The following is a 19,528-nucleotide window of genomic DNA, read 5'->3' as shown; positions in this document are numbered from 1 at the left end:
TGTGACAAAAGCCAAATCAGCAATAACAACATGACTCTCAGGGTGACTATACTGATTCATTTAGTACTGCTCTTTGACAAGGCTGATTCTAAAAAAGGTGAGTTGCCATTCTTTATCTTGATGGAGCAATGCTGGGAGTGCTTTATCTTGCAGGTACTGTATATAGAGAGAATGGTGGGATCCAATTGTTCAATGTCAGCTTGTAATACACTTTCACGGTGAACCATGACTTCTTTCTCTGAACTGAAATGAAATGTTTTTTCTGTTTTGTTTTGTTTATTTTTTGTCATTATAAGGAGTCAAATGTGGAGGAATCCTCTCTGCTCCATCTGGCAATTTCTCCAGCCCAAACTTCCCAGGCCTATACCCCTACAACACACACTGTTCCTGGCTAATTGTGGTAGCAGAGGGCTCCTCTGTCCTCCTCACTTTCCACTACTTTGAGCTGGAGTACCACGCAAGCTGTGCTTATGATTACATTAAAATATACAATGGCATATCTGAGGATGAAGGGAACCTCCTCGGGACATTTTGTGGGGACATCTCTCCACCTCAATTCACCTCTTCTTGGAATGTCATGTCCATCATCTTTCATTCAGACCGCCATGTGGCCTACAGGGGCTTCACTGTTGGCTACAGAAAAGGTAGCTTGTTACACTTAATGCAATGTGACAGGGATAGTTGGCCAAAACTTGAGTTGATTTTGTCCGGCCATGTTTAGACAGTTTAAGTCGTGTCTTGTAAGTGAAATTTCTTGGTTTTGACCTCACTTAAATATTGTATATTATATTCAATTAGAACTCATACGGATCCTAGTGGCTGCGTAGATGAGGCAAATTTCACAAAACCATAATGCTCACAGTGAAAATATTATCGTGTTTACAATTTAGTTACTGTTTTATTTTCTAAAAGTTGCAGAACTATTAGCATGACTAGAAATGCCTGAATTGTTGCCTAAACTTTGGACTAACAGTTAGCTATAAAAATGCAGCACACTGAATAGAAAGCGTGCATGTGATTTCCAATGCAAATCTAAATCTGCATTTTTTTCTTCTCTAGATATGTGTGGTGGAGTCCTGACTGGACTATCTGGAGTAATTTCTAGCCCAGGCTACCCCCAGGAGTATAGCAACAATGCCGACTGCTCTTGGGCCATCCATGTGTCTAACACAAGTGTGGTCACCTTGGTGTTTTTGGACTTCCAGCTGGAAAACAATGAAGGATGTAACTTTGACTTTGTAGCCCTGTTTGACGGCCCAACAGTCACCCACCGGCATCTGGGTAAATACTGTGGGACAGATAAACCCCCCAACATCATCACTACTTCCAACCAACTTCTCGTAGTCTTCAAGTCTGACTTCAACATTGGGGGACGTGGGTTCAAGGCCTACTATTATTCAGGTAGGTGAATTTGATTTCGGCTTTCTCACATCAATATGCAAAGTCCTTTTGTATTTTTTCTCCTTGAGTGTTCATGTTTTTGGTGTAAATGCAGAAACCTAAAGGTAATTTTTTTTCAATTATCAACAATTTGACATTCGACCTAAAGCAAATTATGTTTAAAAACTTCTGTTCACTCACAGAACAGAAAATCTATCTTGAAACCCACAAAAAAATCTATTTCAAAAAGCTAAAGATCAACAGGGAACATTTTGTGAGAATGTTGGATTTTAAAAAACAGAGAACAATGGATTTTATTATTGGCTAAAGGTATTGCAGCTCGACTGAAACAAGCCACAGGAGATATCAAGAGCATGAAACAATATACCCTAACAATCTGATCAAATAGAAGCATTTCAGTTGCAAAGAAAAAAATCCTCTTTCATAGAAACTGGGTAAACACCACCATCATAAACACAAATGTGAAGGTCCTTGACTGGTCTAGGGACACTCGAGTTCAGTCGAAACTGCAGAGTAACTTTTAGAAAGCTGCTCACAGACTGTGCCCATTTGACCTTGTTGAGCATAAGCCAGCTGGCAAAAAGGATAAAAAAAAAAAAAAAACTTGAAGAGACACCTGTATAAATGCCGTTTATAACCCCCAGCCCATCACAGATCTAACACAGAGAGGCAGACAACCACACACTCTAATAGTCACACACGCAGCCAACTTACAGTCACTGATTAAATCAGTCATATAAACATGTCTTTGGTCTGTGGGAGTTAAACAGAACATCTGGAGGAGGCTCTGGTAATGTCATTTGCCCATTTAAAATTTATTTGCCAGACACAGTGACCAGGATCTTAAACATAAACTTTTAGTCCGAGACTTACATGAGGCTGCATGGAGAGGATGAAGTACAAAAAAAGCCAATCATAAAATGAACGCAGTGCAGCAAGCTAACATCTGCAATCCAAATGACTATCTGATTGGCTGTACTTTAATAGGTGAGTGCCAGCAGGTGCTGTCTCATGTGAGTGGCAACTTTAGCAGCCCAAATTTCCCCAACATCTACCCAAACAACATTAACTGCCACTGGAGCATCACTCTAGCCGCAGGCTACCGCATCAAACTCTTCTTCCCCTTAATGGACTTGGAGGACCGCAACAGTTTATCAGATGAGTGCGACTATGACTCTGTCGCAGTTTATGATGGGAATAGCCAGACGGACGCTCTGATGGGACGCTGGTGTGGCAGGGAGCATCCTTCTTCTCTCGTCTCAAAGGGCAACAAGTTGCTGGTCGTGCTCAGCACAGACAGAAATGAAGCACACAGAGGATTCACCGCTTCTTATCAGGGAGGTAAATATTCCTTGTACAGGCATATGATTAACTTCTAAAATATCTTTTTGTTAACTTTTTCCATATCATTCTTATGCTGCTCTTAAAAAGTGTGATTTTTTTTCCTCAATCCAAGTGGTGCCTGTAAATGTTAGCTGCACAAGATCAGAATTCACCATTGTGATACCCCAGCAGTCCTTACCTCAGCTGGACCGTGAGAGCATCTACTTAGGAAACCCGACCTGTACAGCGCAGTTAACGACCACTTCATACAAGATAGTGGCTCAGTTTGTCGACTGTGGTACTGCCAGCCAGGTGACTAACATGTTCTCATTTACTGGCACACTATAATAGGCAGCAATTTGCCCTATTTAAACTGCTAAACAATTGTTGCAGACACTTGCGACTTGCTTCTATTAATACTGTATCTAATGATCCCTTACAGAAACATCGGAACATCACCATGCTTGTAAACAAACTCTACATTGATTTCTCTGATGGGAAGCAGGAAAATGTACAAGAATATAAATTGCAGTGCGATGCCCTGCGGAAAATAGCATCAGTGTCCATCATTTCTGCAGAGGAGCGTCGTCTGGAGGAGCAGGCCCAGCAAACTGACAATGGTAGCAGTGGCAGTGAAGGGGATCCAGAAGCTGAGCCTCATGATTTGAGCGATATTGTCTTTATTAGCATTTGTGTTCTGGCTGTTATTCTCATGGTTATAGCTATTGTTTGGCTAGTGCTTCTTTAGATATATATATATATATATATATATATATATATATATATATATATATATATATATATATATATATATATATATATATATATGTGTGATTATATTAGCTCTTCTTCATCAAAGACAGGACTCCAGTGCTTAAGTTGTCATGCTTTAAATCATGTTTCGTATAAAAATGTTCATTTACAAGACAAAAAAACAATGCACCTGTTGAAAAAGAATGCCTACATTATTACATTACAAAAAGGAATAGCATTAATATCATCACCTACAGTATTCTTTACAATGATTCATGTGCAGTTGCAAAAAGTGCTAGGCTACTGATGTGCCACAAAAAGATTTTTTTTAAACTTCTTTACAGAAAATCAAGAAAACAATAAAAATAAAATGTAAAAAAATGTGTGCATAAAATCCTTCTCCAATTGTATTAAAACTATTTTCCATATACAGCTGGCTCTACATAGTTTATTATTCTGTTATTTTTTGTATTTAGAGACCAGCTTGTTGACTGCTATTGTGCTGTTCTTCACCTGAGTTCTGACCTCAGGGTTGTGTTTGAAGGCAAACACAAGTGCTCTAACAGTCCGTCTGTATGAAGTGCTGACCAGTCGGGAGCTCTGGTGAAACACTTCCCTCTCGATGTTGTCTATAAGACCAGAATCTTCCTGTAGGTGAAAGATGAACAGAAATATTTCAGGAATGAGTCAGACAGACAACAAGTAGCTGTAAGATGAACAAGCATTCAGATACTTCTTATAAAGAACATGCCAGTGCTGGGAATGGAATATTTTAAATTAATAAATGTGCATAAGTTAAAATACACTCGTAAACAGCGATCAATAAATCATATATGCTGATTTTCAGGCTTACATTCAACATGTAACATGATAAGGAAGGAAACGGGAAGAAACGAAAATAATAAAAAAAATAAATCTTTCTAAAGCCATGTTTCACGATTGCCCTGAGATTCTCCATCTTACCTTGACCTCTAGTGCTTCAGACATGAGCCTTCTAGCGTTGCTCCTGAGTCCTTCAGACTGTTTGTCCGAGCGCACTTCAATGGATGGCTTATTGGAATTCTCCTCGATGAACGTCCTCCAGTCCGTGTAAACCTTTGCTGCCATTGAACTTACTTCGGGATCCAGATGCTTTCGCATTTTGTTGACAGTGTGACCTTAGCAGAGAGATGTTTTGATTACGTATGTGAATATTGTGAATTTGACTGGCCTGGCATTTATGAGGAGAACACTGTTTTAATGAGTGGTTTGCTCTTCAGAGTTATAATTCTCATGTAATAAGAGAGTAAAAGCAAACTCAGCTCACATGTAAGCTGTTATTCATGTTATAAAGGTTGGTTGTGCAATCTTTGAACTAAAATGGAAACTTAAATGACTTTCTAACGACAGCCCATCTGTATAAAGAGTTATTAAAAATTGTGTTTACCTATTTTCGTGGACTTGAGCACCTCCTTGGAAGGGACCTTCTTACTCAGCTCTTTCAGGGCAGTCAGCAGGTTGTCTTTGCTCTGTTCTGGCAGCTCCAGCATTGACTTGTAACGCATGATGTCCTCAATAACAACCACTCGCTTTACGAAACACAAAAGGCAAGCAATTACTACATAAATGCGTTAACACACAATACATGCATGCCTAATGTCTTACCCGTAGAGATTCAATTGTAGTCTGTTTGTACACCTTTTCGTCTGTCTTCGATTTTTTAGGTGCGTCTCCCTTAGGAAACCGCACTACAAACTTGTCCATGTTCAAAGGCAAGCCAGGAAGCTTCTTTGTAGAAAGAATGAGATTGACAAATTTTAATACAACAGTTTGACTAAAAAGAAGCCGATTTCCTACGTGGTTCAGCTAACAGCTACTTTCTGCCTTTCGGGTAACGTTGTCTAACTCAAGCCAAATTTAACTGAATAAATGCTTTGCCAGTGTTAATTATGTAATTCCGCTATAGTCTACTAAAGGATAGCTCCATATTATCGCTACAACTGCGATAAATAATCTCTTTGATAGAGCTAACAGTAGCTGGATGGCTATGGTAAATAATAGCAGTGGCAATGTTGCCTTTACGTACACTCGGAAACAATGAATCTCTTCAGCAGATTAGAAAGATGTGGAAGCCCTCGTGTACAAAATTTCAGTAAATAAATGACCAACGTTTTTGTATAATATGAATATTAATTTTAAAGTAATATAATACTATTATTATATTAGTATCATCGCTGGTATTCTCAGTAAAATGTCTTTTGAATAATTTGGCCTTATCTTCCTCTCTGACTTTTCGGATATCAGTCTTTTTTTTTATTTATTATTTTTGCTTCGGAAAACAATACAAATGAACACATTGATTTTTTTCCACTATTTATTGTTTGATTATTGTTACTGTTAGGATTTTAGGTTTTTTTTAGTCAAAATATTATTGTTGAGTATTTGTGGATATAGTTTACAAAGAAAAAAAGAAGACGGAAAACACAAACTGTTTACATTGAATACAAAATAGAACTTCTCATGTTGGAACATTGTTTTCCAAACAAGATTTTAGGGTTTTTAAACTTAGCAAAGCTTAAATTTAGCAAACTCTGAAAAAAGTCTCGCGCGAGATAAAGTTCCCGCGAGAACACAACCCGATAAGGAGAACGAGGAAGAGGATCGTGTTATTTGTTTAGGTTTTGGCAGGCGAAATGGGGTCTCTTTCCTCAATTGTCTGCACTTTGGGACTCGCCGTCCTGTTCGCAGGCACCTTAGTATCTTCAGATGTATTTGACAGCGTCTTGGGAAACACTGCGTCCTGCCATAAATCATGTGAAATGACATACAGTTTGCATACCTATCCTCGGGTAAGTTGTCATATTGAAAAGGAAAGCGACTGCTGCTACCATTAGCTAGCTTTTGCGTTTAATAAGTGGACAAGCGTGTGTTTTTTCCTTTTTTGCAATGCATTTTTCTTCAGCGAATATTGTTTGTGAAGGACAAGTTTTGAAAGTGCGTCATCTTTCAGCTGGATATCCTTGTTTGTCGAGTCATTCAACTGGTCCTCCCGTTTGTTTTTTATTGTACAGGAGGAAGAACTATATGCCTGTCAGAGAGGCTGCCGCCTGTTCTCCATTTGTCAGTTTGTCCGTGACAGCGAAGATTTAAATCAGACCAAATCCGAGTGTGAATCAAGTAAGCTATGCACTGACCCAGTTAATTCACAGCTGTGCTGTCGAAGAGGTTTGCTAACTAATTACGTGCTATGCTCGTAACAATAAAGTATTTCTTACAATCTGCTTCCGTTTTAATACATCCAGTTCCATGGTGTAAGCTTGCTCTAGAGACTCTTTGTTCTGTATCCACAATCCAGTTTGATCTGTTGGCTCTATCATCTGTTATCGCTCACCTCTTTCAAACTTCTGCAGCCTGTCACGAAGCCTACACCCAGTCTGATGAGCAGTATGCATGCAACCTGGGCTGTCAGAATCAGCTCCCCTTCGCTGAGCAGCGAAATAAGCAGGTATGACTGTGTATAACGCATTCACGCAGTGGCTTCCACAGAACCATCTGCAGTATTAGTAGTTTTTTTCATAGTTAGTTCAGATTCAGTGAATGCATTTAACTAAAGTTTAAATGCAGAGACTTGAAATTGCTTTTGCAACTTTACTGTAGGGATGGCTTTGGTACTGGAGCATGCAGCTTTCATTTAGGTCAGCTGTTTGGTCTCTCTTGATTCTGTATTTGTTGCACTTCAGCTCCCACTTTTAAAATAATCCTTTGTTCAATATGTTTGTTTGTTTTTTTCCCCCAGTTGGAGAGCATGATGCCTAAGATTCACCTTCTGTACCCATTGACTTTGGTCCGAGGTTTCTGGGATGATGTAATGAGTCAGGCCCACAGCTTCATCACTTCCACATGGACTTTTTACCTCCAGGCTGATGATGGCAAAGTCATCATTTGCCAGGTAAGTAAAAGAAAACCAACCCCCTAATCTACCAGATGCAAAACAATGCACTTCACCCTGGTAATGTGCAAATGTAATGGAGCAAAATGACTAGGAAAAATAAATAAATAAAAATCTGCCCTATATTTAACAGGCTGTACCTGAAATCAAGTTCTTCTCCCAGTTTGAACTGGAAAAATATGTTAAAGAGGAACCTCAGAAGAGCTGTAAGAGTTTCATTCATCCTCTTAAAAAATAAATAAAGTAATTAGTTAAGGACGAAAGTAGTTTTGATCTCAAAGAATGTGTTAGGTTAAGGCAGACATCACTGAATATCTTTCTGAGTTTGGTTTCTTGTTTTCAAGTTCCTGGACTGAGCAGCCCTGTATTTAAGGACTACGAACGCACTTTAATCCAGGAGAGGGACAGAGACATGGCTGGGGACCACACCTATAATGACGAATACAATCTTTTCAGCTCTCTCTCAAGGTTGGTTAGCACATTTCTGTCTACATTGTCCAAGAGGTGCTGTTACTTAACTTGAACAGGATATTAATGGTATTGAGGGTCTTGCCTTTGTGCAGCTACATAACCTTGATACTTATCCTTTACTCCTCAGGAATCCTTGGCTACCAGGGTGGATCCTTACCACAACTCTGGTCCTGTCTGTTTTTGTCCTGATCTGGATCTGCTGTGCCACTGTGGCAACTGCTGTGGATCAGTATGTACCTGCTGAGGTATGATATCTGTTCTTGTTTGTTTAAGTGGTTTACAGCAGTTTGTTTAGCACACAAGCTTAATCTGGGCGTATCTGCTATGTGTGAATTTAGTTGCTGTAGTTCTGTTTTTATACTCCGTATAAATTATTTTTAAATGGATAATTGCTTATTGTGCTGTTGCAAAGTTAAATAAGAAACTTGGTTCCACTTTCCCATCTGCATAGTAATTATGAAGCTACAGCTACGAGGTGACTAGCATATCTTGGCACAAAGGTTGGAAATGCCAGTCTTGTCCAAAATCACCCAACCAGTATTTCTAAAATGAGGATTCTCAAATTATGCCCTTTCCAGAGCCCTCTGCAGAGTAATTGCACAAATCTACATGTCATTCATATGTAATAAATCCCATTATAATGTGGCAGCACAGAATGATACCAAAGGACTATTTCTTTGTTTCCAACTCGTCTTTATGCTTTATATGTGTGCCAGTCCTTTGTGGAGTCTTCAAGGAGCTACGTGGACCTTTATCCTCATGTTATAGCAGTGTACTGTCACCAGGGGGCAGCATCAAAATATTTTGTCTCCAACGACAGCTGGTGGCAGAGCTGCAGAGAACACAGAAATCATAACAGACAAATGGCTTCTTTACAGTGAAGAGAAACACTGTTTAAAAACAAGAAAATATGATATCCACTTCTGCTTAATTCAGTTTCTTATGCATACTTTTTCATACAGTGTATATACACTTCTTCCATTTTGTGCCAAATGCCACTGTTGCTCCCTTCAAGCAGATGTTTCAGCCAGTCAGTATTCTGCCTGCGCGTACCATCATTGTGTGTTTTAGAGAAGTGCATGCAAGCATGTCTGCATTGGTCGCATACTCAAAATGCTTCACTCTGTATCACCAAAGACTGGTCTCAAGAAATGTAATAGCCACCTTACTAGACTAACACGGGCAAAAAAGTGACTGAATGAACAGAATGCCAGCAAAAATACCAGACAAAGGGCACCTTACAAATAGCGGGTGGGCTTGGTGTGTGCATTTGGGCTGAAGTTATTTCCTGAACAGTCATTTTGACACTTCTGGTTTATATATAGACCAAACAATATGGAAGCTTTAGAGATCGTGGCTGGCAAAAATGTTTTTTAAAGAATTCCTTGAATAATGAGGTTTGTGTTGACAGAAAAAAAAGAATCATCAAAACGATGTTTAAAAAAAATTTCCTTTTTTTTTTTTTTTTTTTCTTTCAGAAATTAAGCATCTATGGAGACAGTGAATACATTAAAGAACAGAAACTGATTCCATATCCAGCATCCTCCCTGCTGATCATCACCTCCAATGGATCAGAAGAGGAGGCTGGACCACTCCCTTCCAAAGTGAACCTAGGGCAGTCTAACATCTAGAACCCAAAGGGGGTTATTCTCTTTTATGTATAATCTCAAGTTGATTTTTATCCTTTGGCTTAAGACCTGTCCTGATTGTAGTCTTAAGTCACTACTTTCAGAGTCTCACTACTTGCAGAACTTTTTTTTTCCACCCCTATTTTTTTATTTTTTCTCTTTTTGCCTCCTGTCAATCGTAGCTTTTAAAGTTGGAGTGATAGTTTTTCTGTATATTGGCATAATTGAGGCATTATAGCACAGTGACAGCAGTACAAGTCAACTAGGTTTTGGGGGGTTTATTGCAATTTTGGTGTGCATTAGCTCTCTATTCGTGTGCTTACTTTATTGAATGTTTAAATTAACTCTTTGTGACTTGAAGTGATGCAAGTTTCTTCCAAACCGTTAACTTTTGATAAAATAGGTTGCGGTGGTACTGCAGACTTACCCTGTTTGCTTTTATGTTTCTACTGGGGTGATAACCTAACGATATTGAATTTTACAGCAAAATTCTCTGCTCTTTATATAAATTGATAGTGATGGTACAAACAGTAAGTCCTTCCTGCTTAACTGTTGTCTCTTCTTATCATAAGTCAAATTAAATACAGAGTGAATCTAATGTGTTTTTTGTTCTTGAAGTTTAAAATGCCAACATATGACTCCTATTGCAATAGATAATAGTTTGCAAAAGGAGTCGTAGAACTCTTGCTCAATGCCTTCACACAACTACACAGGTAGATTTTACTTTTTATTATACCACAGTAATTACATTTAACTGCAGTGGTCTAATTTGCATCTCTGACAGTACATTGTAGTGGGCACAATGTTGCCTTTTTATGTAGTGCAAGACATGCAAAACTTTCTTTTGATCGCTTATTGCTACACCTCACTGTTTTCTAGAATGGCTCTATAAAAACTCTGAGGCAAAACTGAGAGTAGCTAACACTTCCTGTGTTAGTGTTTATCTTCAATCTCTGCTATGAGGTTAAAAATTGTATGATGGGCCGCGTGTAAAGTAATGCGCCTTCACACAGCTTTACAACTGCAGAGGGGAAAAAAAAACAGATACCAAGTTTATTTGAACATTTGCTTGTATGACTACTTTACCATTGGCCTCCTAAAGCAATTTTCTAGCTACCTGATGTTATAAACATTATAGAAAGACCTGTCAATAAAATGTCCTAGAAGACATCTCAAGAGACAATTACGTGGTGAATATAAGGGGAAAAATCATGACCAAATTTATCTGCTGCTCCCTCTCTGTGGAACATGTACCATTTTTCTACATTGAAAAATGACCGTGCCTCCAGGTTTTCTGTGTGATAATTTGATTTTAGGGGGGGAACTGCACAGACTTGACACATCAAAGTCTGTTTACACGTCTGGGGCAGTATTTCTGCAGTTACATGAAAAAAGTTGGACAAAACCTTTTGTGGCATTAAAGAAATGTGTGCAACATCAATATAAATCGCCCGAAGTGATTTAAGTTGAATCAGCACCAGTCGCGCATGGACTTCCAAGTTTGAAAATGAAAGAAGAATCTAGGGTTGCTTAATTTGAAAGAAGTGGGTTTCCCAGACCGGTGAAGCCTTCTCATCATCTCTGCTTAAAGCCTGAAGTCATCACCCCCCACTGCCATAACAAACCAGAACCTTTGAGTTGAGTTGCACTGTGTAAAGTCCAGAAAAGTAAAGTTCTTGCTAGGACCCATGAGCAAAAATTTCTTCCAAACACATCCCCAAGATTAGGCCCAGGACAATAATCCACCTTGTCCTGTTTAAAGTTACTGTTGAACAATAAAATAGATAATAAAGAAGACGAATGCAAAAACAATACTTTATTGTTAAAAAATATACAAACCTTATCAATTTAATCCCAAAAGACATTTTTGTATTATAACCAGTGGAAACCATCTTCCTTCCCTTGAGTCTAAAGGCAACCTATTCATTGACATGTTCAAGTAGCTCTTCAACCTGCGTGCTAGTTTGGACGCATGCCTTAATAGCTGTTCAACAAGTCAATGTCCTCTGCAGTAAGAATTGGTGAGGACGAACATTTTCCCGGAGGGCTTTCATTTGAAGTGTCACACGTTTCCGACTGAAGCCTCCTTTTTCTGGGATCATGGCAGGGATTCTCTAAGTCATTTGTCCTGGAGGGAACCTGTTTTTCTCTTACGTCATTGTTCGCCGGTCTGTAGAAATGGAGTCTCTCACTCTTATCCTCTTCCGTGCTCTTATGAGTCAGAGGTGTTGCATTCAGTACCGTTCTGACAAACTTCTGCCTGCCAACTACAGAAAAAACAAATTTTAAAAGTGTCCAATTATTTATTTAAAAATAGGCCATCGCTGTGTAAATATGAACTTACAAAAACGAAGTGCCGATGTTCTTGAGTCTTCAACTTTTTTCTGTTTTGGCATTTGTGAGCTATTCATTTCCCACTGGTTTACAACCTGAAAACATGCCAAACATTACTTCCTGACACTTGTTATTTAAAAAAACAAAAAAAACAAAAAACAGTTGTGATCAGAAGTTTAAATCCATTCATCATGGCATGAATTTCAGGTTATTCTGAGCTTTTAATTATTTATTTGAGCTGTAAAACAGAATATGTTTTTATAGCACTCATTGACTTGACCATCAGCAGAACAATGGGAAAGTCAATGAAGATATAAGAAGAATTGTGGATTTACAAAAGTTTCCAAGGTTTCTTGGAGCCATTTCTAAAGAACTGCAGATTCCAAGATCATCAGTTGAAACAATGGTGCTTTGATCAAACTGTCGCCCCCAGATGAAATTAAATTTGTTAAGATATTCAGGAACAACCCAGAAACTACCAATACCCAAGGCTGCCTTGAACTGGAAACGACTGTAACACCAGCATCACGGTCCACACTGAAGGAAGTTTTAAATGGCTATGGACCAAGACGGTGCTGACTAAGAAAGAAGGAGGACTGAATTTTGCTGCTCCCTACATGAACAAAACCAAATGCCATCTGGAGAATTTTTTTATGTTCAGACCACACAAAGATTGAACTATTTAGCCACAATGACAGGAGGTATGTTTGGAAAAATAAAGGTGAGGCTTTCAAACCCAAGAACACTGTATCAACTCTAAAGCATGGCAGTGGTAGCATTATGCTTTGAGTCTGTTTGCTGCCAGTGGTACTAGTACACTGCACAAAGTGGTTTAAATAATGAAGGAGCACTACCTCCAAAAGTCCACCTCAAATCAACAGCTAGACGGTTAAAGCTTGCAAACAACTGTGTTCCAACAGGACAATGTTCCCAAACACAAATCAAAATTGGTTTTGGTTGAGGTGCAACTTGCTAAGGGACATTTAACCAAATGTTGGTGAGGCTGTATGTATGAATGGAATACAGAAATTCCAGAATAAATTCAAACATGTACATGTTTTTTAAAGTTATTAAAGATGTGTACAATACAGTGATTCCACCTTGGGGGGGAAATATTTTACCATCATCATACCCATAATGAGTTTATGTAAACATCTGACCACTACTCTATTCTTCTATCAATGTCAAATCCGCATTTAAACATACTTACCTGTTCAGCCCAACCTTCTGTCTTGCATCTTGAGTGATCAAAGGCAGCCAGTGGTTTCTCAGAATAAATTAGTCCTAACAGGTTCGACATTGTTGCCTTCAATCCTGTGCCAAGCTAGAGGTATACATTACATTTAGATGTCAGTATAACAATGAGCCACAGATAAGTGTTACACACAACTATTGATGTTATACCTTCAAACTGGTTCCAGATACATCAAGATTTGCAAGTTTTGGGAGACATGTGAGGTATTCGAGAGCCCTCTCTGAGATATTGTTGTCTGGAAATGACAGATTATAGCTGATCAACAATTTTATAATGATGTGAGTTTTGAATACTTCAAATGGAGGGGATGGTATTTGTGCCATCACCATGAAATCAACTAATAGTTTGGTAACCAACAGGAAATATCCAGAAGCTGAAGACAGTCCAGTCCCTTGTGCATCATACGGATAGGTGCGGTCAGTCGTTGGAGGCCAGCATCTGACAGGCTGTTACTACCGATGAAAAGTTGAATCAGGCTCCTAGAGTGGGGAAAAAAATGTTAGCAACAGCTTTTATTAAATCTTTCATGTAATTTATTTAGGAATGCAATACCTTGCCAGTGAGGTGGATGTTAGATGTTGAAAAAGCTCATGATTGTCACCCAGTTTGCAGCCAAACAAATCCAGAGACTTCAAATTATGAAATGTTTTTATTTCATCCATTCGCTCGTGCAGAAGTGGAAACCTGCAGAAATAAAAGAGGAACAACAAATGCTAGCTGTCCGTGGTAAAGAAGAAAAGGAACCTCGCAGTTTTTTGGTGGCAGTCCGACTCACCTGTTTCGTAAACACAGTGATTCAAGTACCATGCTTCCATATGCATCACTGAATAACTGCAGGGCTTTTGAAGAAATTTCTGGGTTTAAGAATACACGATTTTCCTCAGCTGCTACAAAAAGTTTATCACCTATTTGCTCAGGGAAGCCAATCAGAGAGTCTACATGATGAATATTGTCAACTACAAACAACAAAGTGATGTCAAAGAGAGATTTTGTGGTATATCGCAGACTTCCCTCTTCATTGTAGGTGAATATAAAATGCTCTTTTCTGGGCACAAACGGATTTGTCCTTCTGCACGATAACGCTGGCTTTGGCTGTGCCAGGACTATGTCACTGACACGACGAAGACTTCCTCTTTCTCGGACATAAATGGTGCTATTGTCCATAGTAAGGTCGCACTATTAAGGGCTGCACGTTAAGTCAGCAAAAACTCGAAGTAGCTCACAAGCTAGCTATTAAATAGTATCATGTCCTTGGCTAAAATTAGTATAAAAGGACACCCAAACCCTGCAGTAAAACTCTTTTACTACTTTTTTGCTCCAAATATTTCACATTTTACGGCATTTGCTTTACTACTTGTATGCATTATGACAAATATTCCGGGTTTCCTACGGTAGCCGCGGTTCCTACAGTGCAAGCAAGTTACTGGCAGCTGTGCCTGCTCACTTCAAAGTAAAAGATGGTTAACAACGAATGCTTGTTTTTTTTAGGAACTTCTTACCAAATTGCGTATTCTAAGTAACAAGAATGTAATATGAGAAAACGTGTACATACTTTATAATGAACCTCTCAGGATCTCACCAAGTAGTAGTTTAAATGAAAAAAAAATCCAAACCCTTATTTTGAAAATGTTTAGGAAGAAGTCTTGTTTACATCCTTGATCGAGCCTGCTCCCGGAAGTGCCAACGTATACGGCAGAAATTAAGTGATTTTTATGGGTTTGGAAGGATAATTTGGTAATTGATTTTCCAAAGATGATAGCTAAAACATATTTTAAAAAGACTGATACTTTTAATGGTTGTTTTTCTGTCTTAATCAGATTTTACATAGTTGTCAAAGTTGATGATCTGCTAAGTGAGAACTTGGTAGCTAACTCAGCTAACTCATAACGTCTTTTTCCTTTATTGGTTATAGTGTGCGAAGTCTTAAACATTCCCCATATCTTCCTGAGGTTAAGTTGTTGCCCTTGTGTGACAATTAATTTCCTGTGCGTTTGAGACGGACTTCGCTCTTCGAATCTTTATAAATGGCGTCGAAAAATGATCCGTTTCAATTTCAGGGTGAGTGTCAATCTTCCACTGTGTTATGGAAATGTAGTTGTTTATTTTTGTGAAAAATTTAAACTCACAAGAAGCGATCGTTGACATTTTGCATTAATCCATGTCAACTAACTAGAATTTGACGAAGCTGGCGATCTGTTGGAAGCCAACAGAGATGCAACTACCATCAGCATCGATGATGAAGATGTGAAGCCTAAGCAAAGCACTGCGACTGGTTTCTCCACTGAAGCTGATACTGAGGATCCACTTGCCAATGATGACCAGGCAGAGGTTAGGACAAGCCTTTGAATTTAATATATTTTATTAACTTTTAAGATTTAATTTAATTTTTCCACCAAATCCTTGAATTTAAGCTTCTCTCAGGGCAAAAGAAAAGTCCCTCTTTTTGGTCTTTTGAGTACTACCAAAGGTTCTTTGACATCGAGACCCATCATGTAAGTTTTTTTTTTCTAATGACTTTTTGGCACCATTTTTGCTAGGTCTCATCAGATTCCATATTTAGTGGTTTCTAATATTTCTTTCAGGTAAAGGAAAGGATAATTGGATCAATGATGCCATGGCCCAGAAAGAACTTTATTAATGTCTACCTCCGTAGAAATCCTGATCTCTATGGTTAGCTCTTCATAGTTTTAACAGATATGTCTCAATCAGATTTTTTTTGTATGACACTAGGTGTATTGTTCTTTGATGTTGTATTCTATTGGTAAATGCTATTTTCATGGAAACCCCCAATAAGGAAACAACTTACATGTGTGTAACAACTGCTTTTAGGACCGTTCTGGATTTGCACCACTCTTGTGTTTGCCACTGCCATAAGTGGAAACATATCCAACTTTTTGGCCCACCAAGGCGATCGGGACTACAAATATACCCCAGAGTTTCGAAAAGGTTTGCTCCTCTTCACTCTCATATAGGGCTTTTCAATATGACCAAAATCTATCCCGATATGAGACATTTATCGTCCCGATATAAATCACAAAAATTTTACATTTTCTGAAAATTCTGTGAATTTTGGGGAGCTCGACTTGCGTGAAGTGTTTCCAGCTGGGCGTCCTTTACCTGGAGTCGAGTGTTTTAACCAATGCATGAAACGATACATTTTTAGACATAAGTTGTAACGGCCGCCGTTTTATTTGTGAGTATTTATTACACGGCGTCTTCTAACGTTTGAGTCTGTGGTTTATTTTTTTAGCGCCTGACTCCTCTTTTTTGCTTCTCATCCGTAAACACTCTGCATACTCGTTCACGTGATTCAGTTTATTTTAAAAAGTCTCAACAGGATCTTGAGCTTTACTGTGAAAGGTTTATGTGGAAAATAAAAGAGCGGACAAGCGATGGTTTTATCATCGTTGTTGCTAACGACAACGCATACAAACAGGCCAGTAGTGTGGTTATATTAAATATGAGAGAAAGAGAGAACTTTAAGAAATTAATATAGCCACTATAGTGACCATCAAAACCATCAATGATCAAAGCGATGAAAAAAAATTGCCGTAAACAGTTTATTTTGCGACACCACGAAACAAACGATAGCGTAAAATGAAACGATAGACGTTTTTTTATATCGTCACCCGATATATATCGTTATATCGAACAGCCCTACTCTCATACACGTTTACATTAAATATGGGAGGGAAACAGCCATTTCACACTGAGTTTTGATTCTTTATGTTTTCCAGTAACCATTGCTGCAACAATAATCTTCAGCTATGCTTGGTTAGTGCCTCTTGCCGTCTGGGGTTTTCTGCTATGGAGAAACAATAAAATGGTGAACTTGGTGTCATATGCCTTTATGGAGATTGTCTGTGTGTACGGCTATTCTCTTTCAATATATATACCTGCAGTGGTAAGAAATTTTGTTTTTTTGTTTTGTCTTGTGTTTTGTTTATTCATTTTAAAGTAGTAGTAACAAATGAAGCACTATACTAAATTTTAGGCATTTATATAACCCCCTAAAAGCAGATGCATATTTAATTACATGATTTGCTGGTTTCTAGTTTTTTAACTTTATTTTCTAAATCAAGGTTCTGTGGATTCTCCCCTTTAACTGGCTGAGTTGGTGCACCATTGTGGTGGCACTCTGCCTCTCTGGCTCAGTACTGGTTTTGACTTTCTGGCCTGCAGTCAGAGATGACCACCCCAGAGTTATGATAGCATTCCTGTCTGTGATTGTGTTGCTCAACATCCTGCTGGCTGTTGGTTGTAAGGTAAATATGGCTACTTTTGATATTTAATGACAAAATAGTATTTGTGCTAATCCATCTATTTCATAACGCTTATCCATCTGGATTTAGATAACAATGATTGACTCTTTCTAATGTATCCTCTGTGATGTCAGCATGGCCTAGTTTTGAACCCACCTCTCCATTCGCCATTCACAGATCCGATCACTTACACTGATATTTTGGCATTTGACTCCTCTGTGGGTTTTTGGGAAACAAATATACTTTATAGTGTCAAGTTGAATCCCTCTGGGGAGATGTGTTTCAGCGGAAACTATGACTACATTACTACATGGTGTGAGAAAGGGCTTCTAGTAAACTTCCTATCATGAATACTGTCCGGTCCTCAGGGATATCATATGTCCCACCACATTGAAGTAATTAGTCTTCAAACTAAGCCATGTCTGAACGCTTAACAAGATGAATGGCTTCCAGAAATCCTGTATTCTTTTCTCTACCCCTGAACATTTGCTTCACACCTACTCAGTTTGGATTTCGTGCTTACCAGTTTCTCATAACATGTCTTTGCCCTGCCAGTACTCCTTTGCACAAGTTCTTTGACACTTTTTTTTACTCATTTGGGTTTTCTTTTGCAGACCTACTTTTTTACTATTCCAGGGAACAAGACGGTAAAGCCAACAAATTCGACGACATGAAAGACTTGCATTGTCTCGAGGTACCAATAGTGACACAGAAGCTTTTTAAGCTTTTACATATACACTGAAAATCTGATATGTATTTATAATATGTATCTACATTGTGTTTATTTCATTTGTTGTTTGCATATTTACACTCAGTAGTGTCACAAAGGAGGACTTTAATACATTATTGACCCATTTTTGGAGCCTTGGCTCACATGTGTGTCATTTTGACCTACTAAATCTGACACAGGACTTCCTGTACATGATTTTGCCATGCCAAGGCAAGTGTTATCCCCTTTTTGTCTTTTTCTTTTTTTCTTTGAAATTGCAGGCTCTCGTGTTGCCTTATTAGAGAGAATCAAGTTGCTGTGCTGATGAAGTCATGCAACGTCTGAATTTCACCTGAACTCGTACATCCGGTCTTAACACCTTAACCCCTGTATCCTGAGTGCGTGTTTGGATCAGCTGTGTGACATCTGAAAATGCACAATAATAGCAAGCGTGTGGGTTTTGTTTTCTTTTTACGGGTGCTGGATTCTAAACTTTATGCATATAAATGGAGTATGGTTTAAAATAACAAAAAAGGTATATTTTAGTATGACCTTTATATTTCTATAACAACACATTTCATAACTGGTGACAGCATCGATGGCATGTATTTTTATATTCCTATAATGGGAAATGAATCATTTGTAAACAGAATTTTCTGTGTAAACAATTATAGATATGGTGTGTTAACCAACGACTAGCGTTATTACACTTGGAGCTGTTGTACGTTACTCTTAAGTTTCTACAAGTCCACCCAACTAATGCCAAAGACCTGTGCTAAACTTTTAAATGGTCATGTAAGTGTTTCTGGAATTAATTTGGTAATGTTTTTGATCGGAAGTGTGGAATTTATTGATTCATGGAGAAAATAAAACATGGTTATTGTGGGAAATGCTGTATTTGAATGTCATTGTTTTATATTTCTAGTTCATTGCAGATCTTTAACACAAACTGAGACCGGTTTCCTTATATTATATAACATAAGTAGTTGCCTAATTGTTTCTTGTCATGCCTGCAGAAAATTTATATCCATCTCAGGTGTCATAGGTCAAAAGTTAATATTAATTAAATACTAAATCTTATATAGTGCTTTTCTACTCAACTTGAGCACTCAGAGCACTTTATGCAACATATCTAATTCACCCATTCACACATTCATACAAGCACTTTTTTGTATGTCTAAGTGCTTTCTATCTAACAGTCATACTCTGAACTCTGGGTGGTTGCATTGGATGAGTGCTTAAAATACTTCATGTGATTCTTCATTTTAGGCAGCCTTGAGTCACCCCGGCTTTCACGTCCATGTGCAACGTGACTCATTTCTTTGGGTTTCTAACTACTTTGTTTTCCAATACATGTCAACAATTGGAAATTTTAAATATTTAAAGAAGAGATTGTAACTAATAGGTATAAGATGAACATTTCAAAGAGATTAACTTTAAAAGTGAGCTGCTGCTACCGTTTTC

General features: G+C 38.2%; 5 protein-coding genes across 6 annotated transcripts; 3 read left to right on the top strand and 2 right to left on the bottom strand.

Moving 5' to 3' along the window:
• On the top strand, window positions 1-3,472 carry cdcp2 (CUB domain containing protein 2; the record flags this gene model as incomplete). Its single annotated transcript, XM_082513830.1, has 6 exons — window positions 1-97; window positions 297-644; window positions 1,060-1,401; window positions 2,389-2,742; window positions 2,858-3,036; window positions 3,167-3,472. Exons 1-6 carry the CDS (start codon window positions 31-33, stop codon window positions 3,470-3,472), a joined length of 1,596 nt encoding a protein of 531 aa, XP_082369956.1. The 5' UTR covers window positions 1-30.
• Window positions 3,473-3,597: 125 nt separating this feature from the next.
• tceanc2 (transcription elongation factor A (SII) N-terminal and central domain containing 2) lies at window positions 3,598-6,877 on the bottom strand. 2 transcript variants are annotated; one of them, XM_082514330.1, is made up of 5 exons: window positions 6,848-6,877; window positions 5,122-5,244; window positions 4,904-5,045; window positions 4,441-4,634; window positions 3,598-4,125 (listed from the first exon to the last, which is right to left on the bottom strand). In XM_082514330.1, exons 2-5 carry the CDS (start codon window positions 5,218-5,220, stop codon window positions 3,937-3,939), a joined length of 624 nt encoding a protein of 207 aa, XP_082370456.1. In that variant the 5' UTR covers window positions 5,221-5,244; window positions 6,848-6,877; the 3' UTR covers window positions 3,598-3,936. The 2 variants fall into 2 exon arrangements, with proteins under 2 accessions (XP_082370456.1, XP_082370455.1); XM_082514329.1 differs by lacking the exon at window positions 6,848-6,877 and adding an exon at window positions 6,732-6,839.
• On the top strand, window positions 6,071-10,102 carry tmem59 (transmembrane protein 59). Its single transcript, XM_082514328.1, has 8 exons — window positions 6,071-6,305; window positions 6,528-6,633; window positions 6,867-6,961; window positions 7,253-7,405; window positions 7,539-7,611; window positions 7,750-7,873; window positions 8,004-8,121; window positions 9,355-10,102. Exons 1-8 carry the CDS (start codon window positions 6,150-6,152, stop codon window positions 9,505-9,507), a joined length of 978 nt encoding a protein of 325 aa, XP_082370454.1. The 5' UTR covers window positions 6,071-6,149; the 3' UTR covers window positions 9,508-10,102.
• Window positions 10,103-11,305: 1,203 nt separating this feature from the next.
• On the bottom strand, window positions 11,306-14,609 carry lrrc42 (leucine rich repeat containing 42). Its single transcript, XM_082513857.1, has 7 exons — window positions 13,869-14,609; window positions 13,646-13,777; window positions 13,451-13,572; window positions 13,243-13,328; window positions 13,049-13,162; window positions 11,849-11,933; window positions 11,306-11,771 (listed from the first exon to the last, which is right to left on the bottom strand). The coding sequence occupies exons 1-7, from the start codon at window positions 14,255-14,257 to the stop codon at window positions 11,482-11,484; spliced, it is 1,218 nt and encodes a 405-aa protein (XP_082369983.1). The 5' UTR covers window positions 14,258-14,609; the 3' UTR covers window positions 11,306-11,481.
• A 118-nt stretch (window positions 14,610-14,727) lies between these two features.
• yipf1 (Yip1 domain family, member 1) lies at window positions 14,728-18,629 on the top strand. The gene is made up of 10 exons (XM_082513858.1): window positions 14,728-14,827; window positions 15,006-15,151; window positions 15,267-15,421; window positions 15,505-15,585; window positions 15,676-15,763; window positions 15,923-16,039; window positions 16,831-16,997; window positions 17,176-17,358; window positions 17,970-18,049; window positions 18,346-18,629. The coding sequence occupies exons 2-9, from the start codon at window positions 15,118-15,120 to the stop codon at window positions 18,027-18,029; spliced, it is 885 nt and encodes a 294-aa protein (XP_082369984.1). The 5' UTR covers window positions 14,728-14,827; window positions 15,006-15,117; the 3' UTR covers window positions 18,030-18,049; window positions 18,346-18,629.
• The last annotated feature ends 899 nt before the right edge of the window (window positions 18,630-19,528 follow it).

Source organism: Aulonocara stuartgranti (assembly GCF_965226115.1).
Source record: "Aulonocara stuartgranti genome assembly, chromosome: 18".
In the NCBI taxonomy this organism is placed as follows: Eukaryota; Metazoa; Chordata; class Actinopteri; order Cichliformes; family Cichlidae; genus Aulonocara; species Aulonocara stuartgranti.
This window is presented reverse-complemented; position numbering and strand designations above follow the sequence as displayed.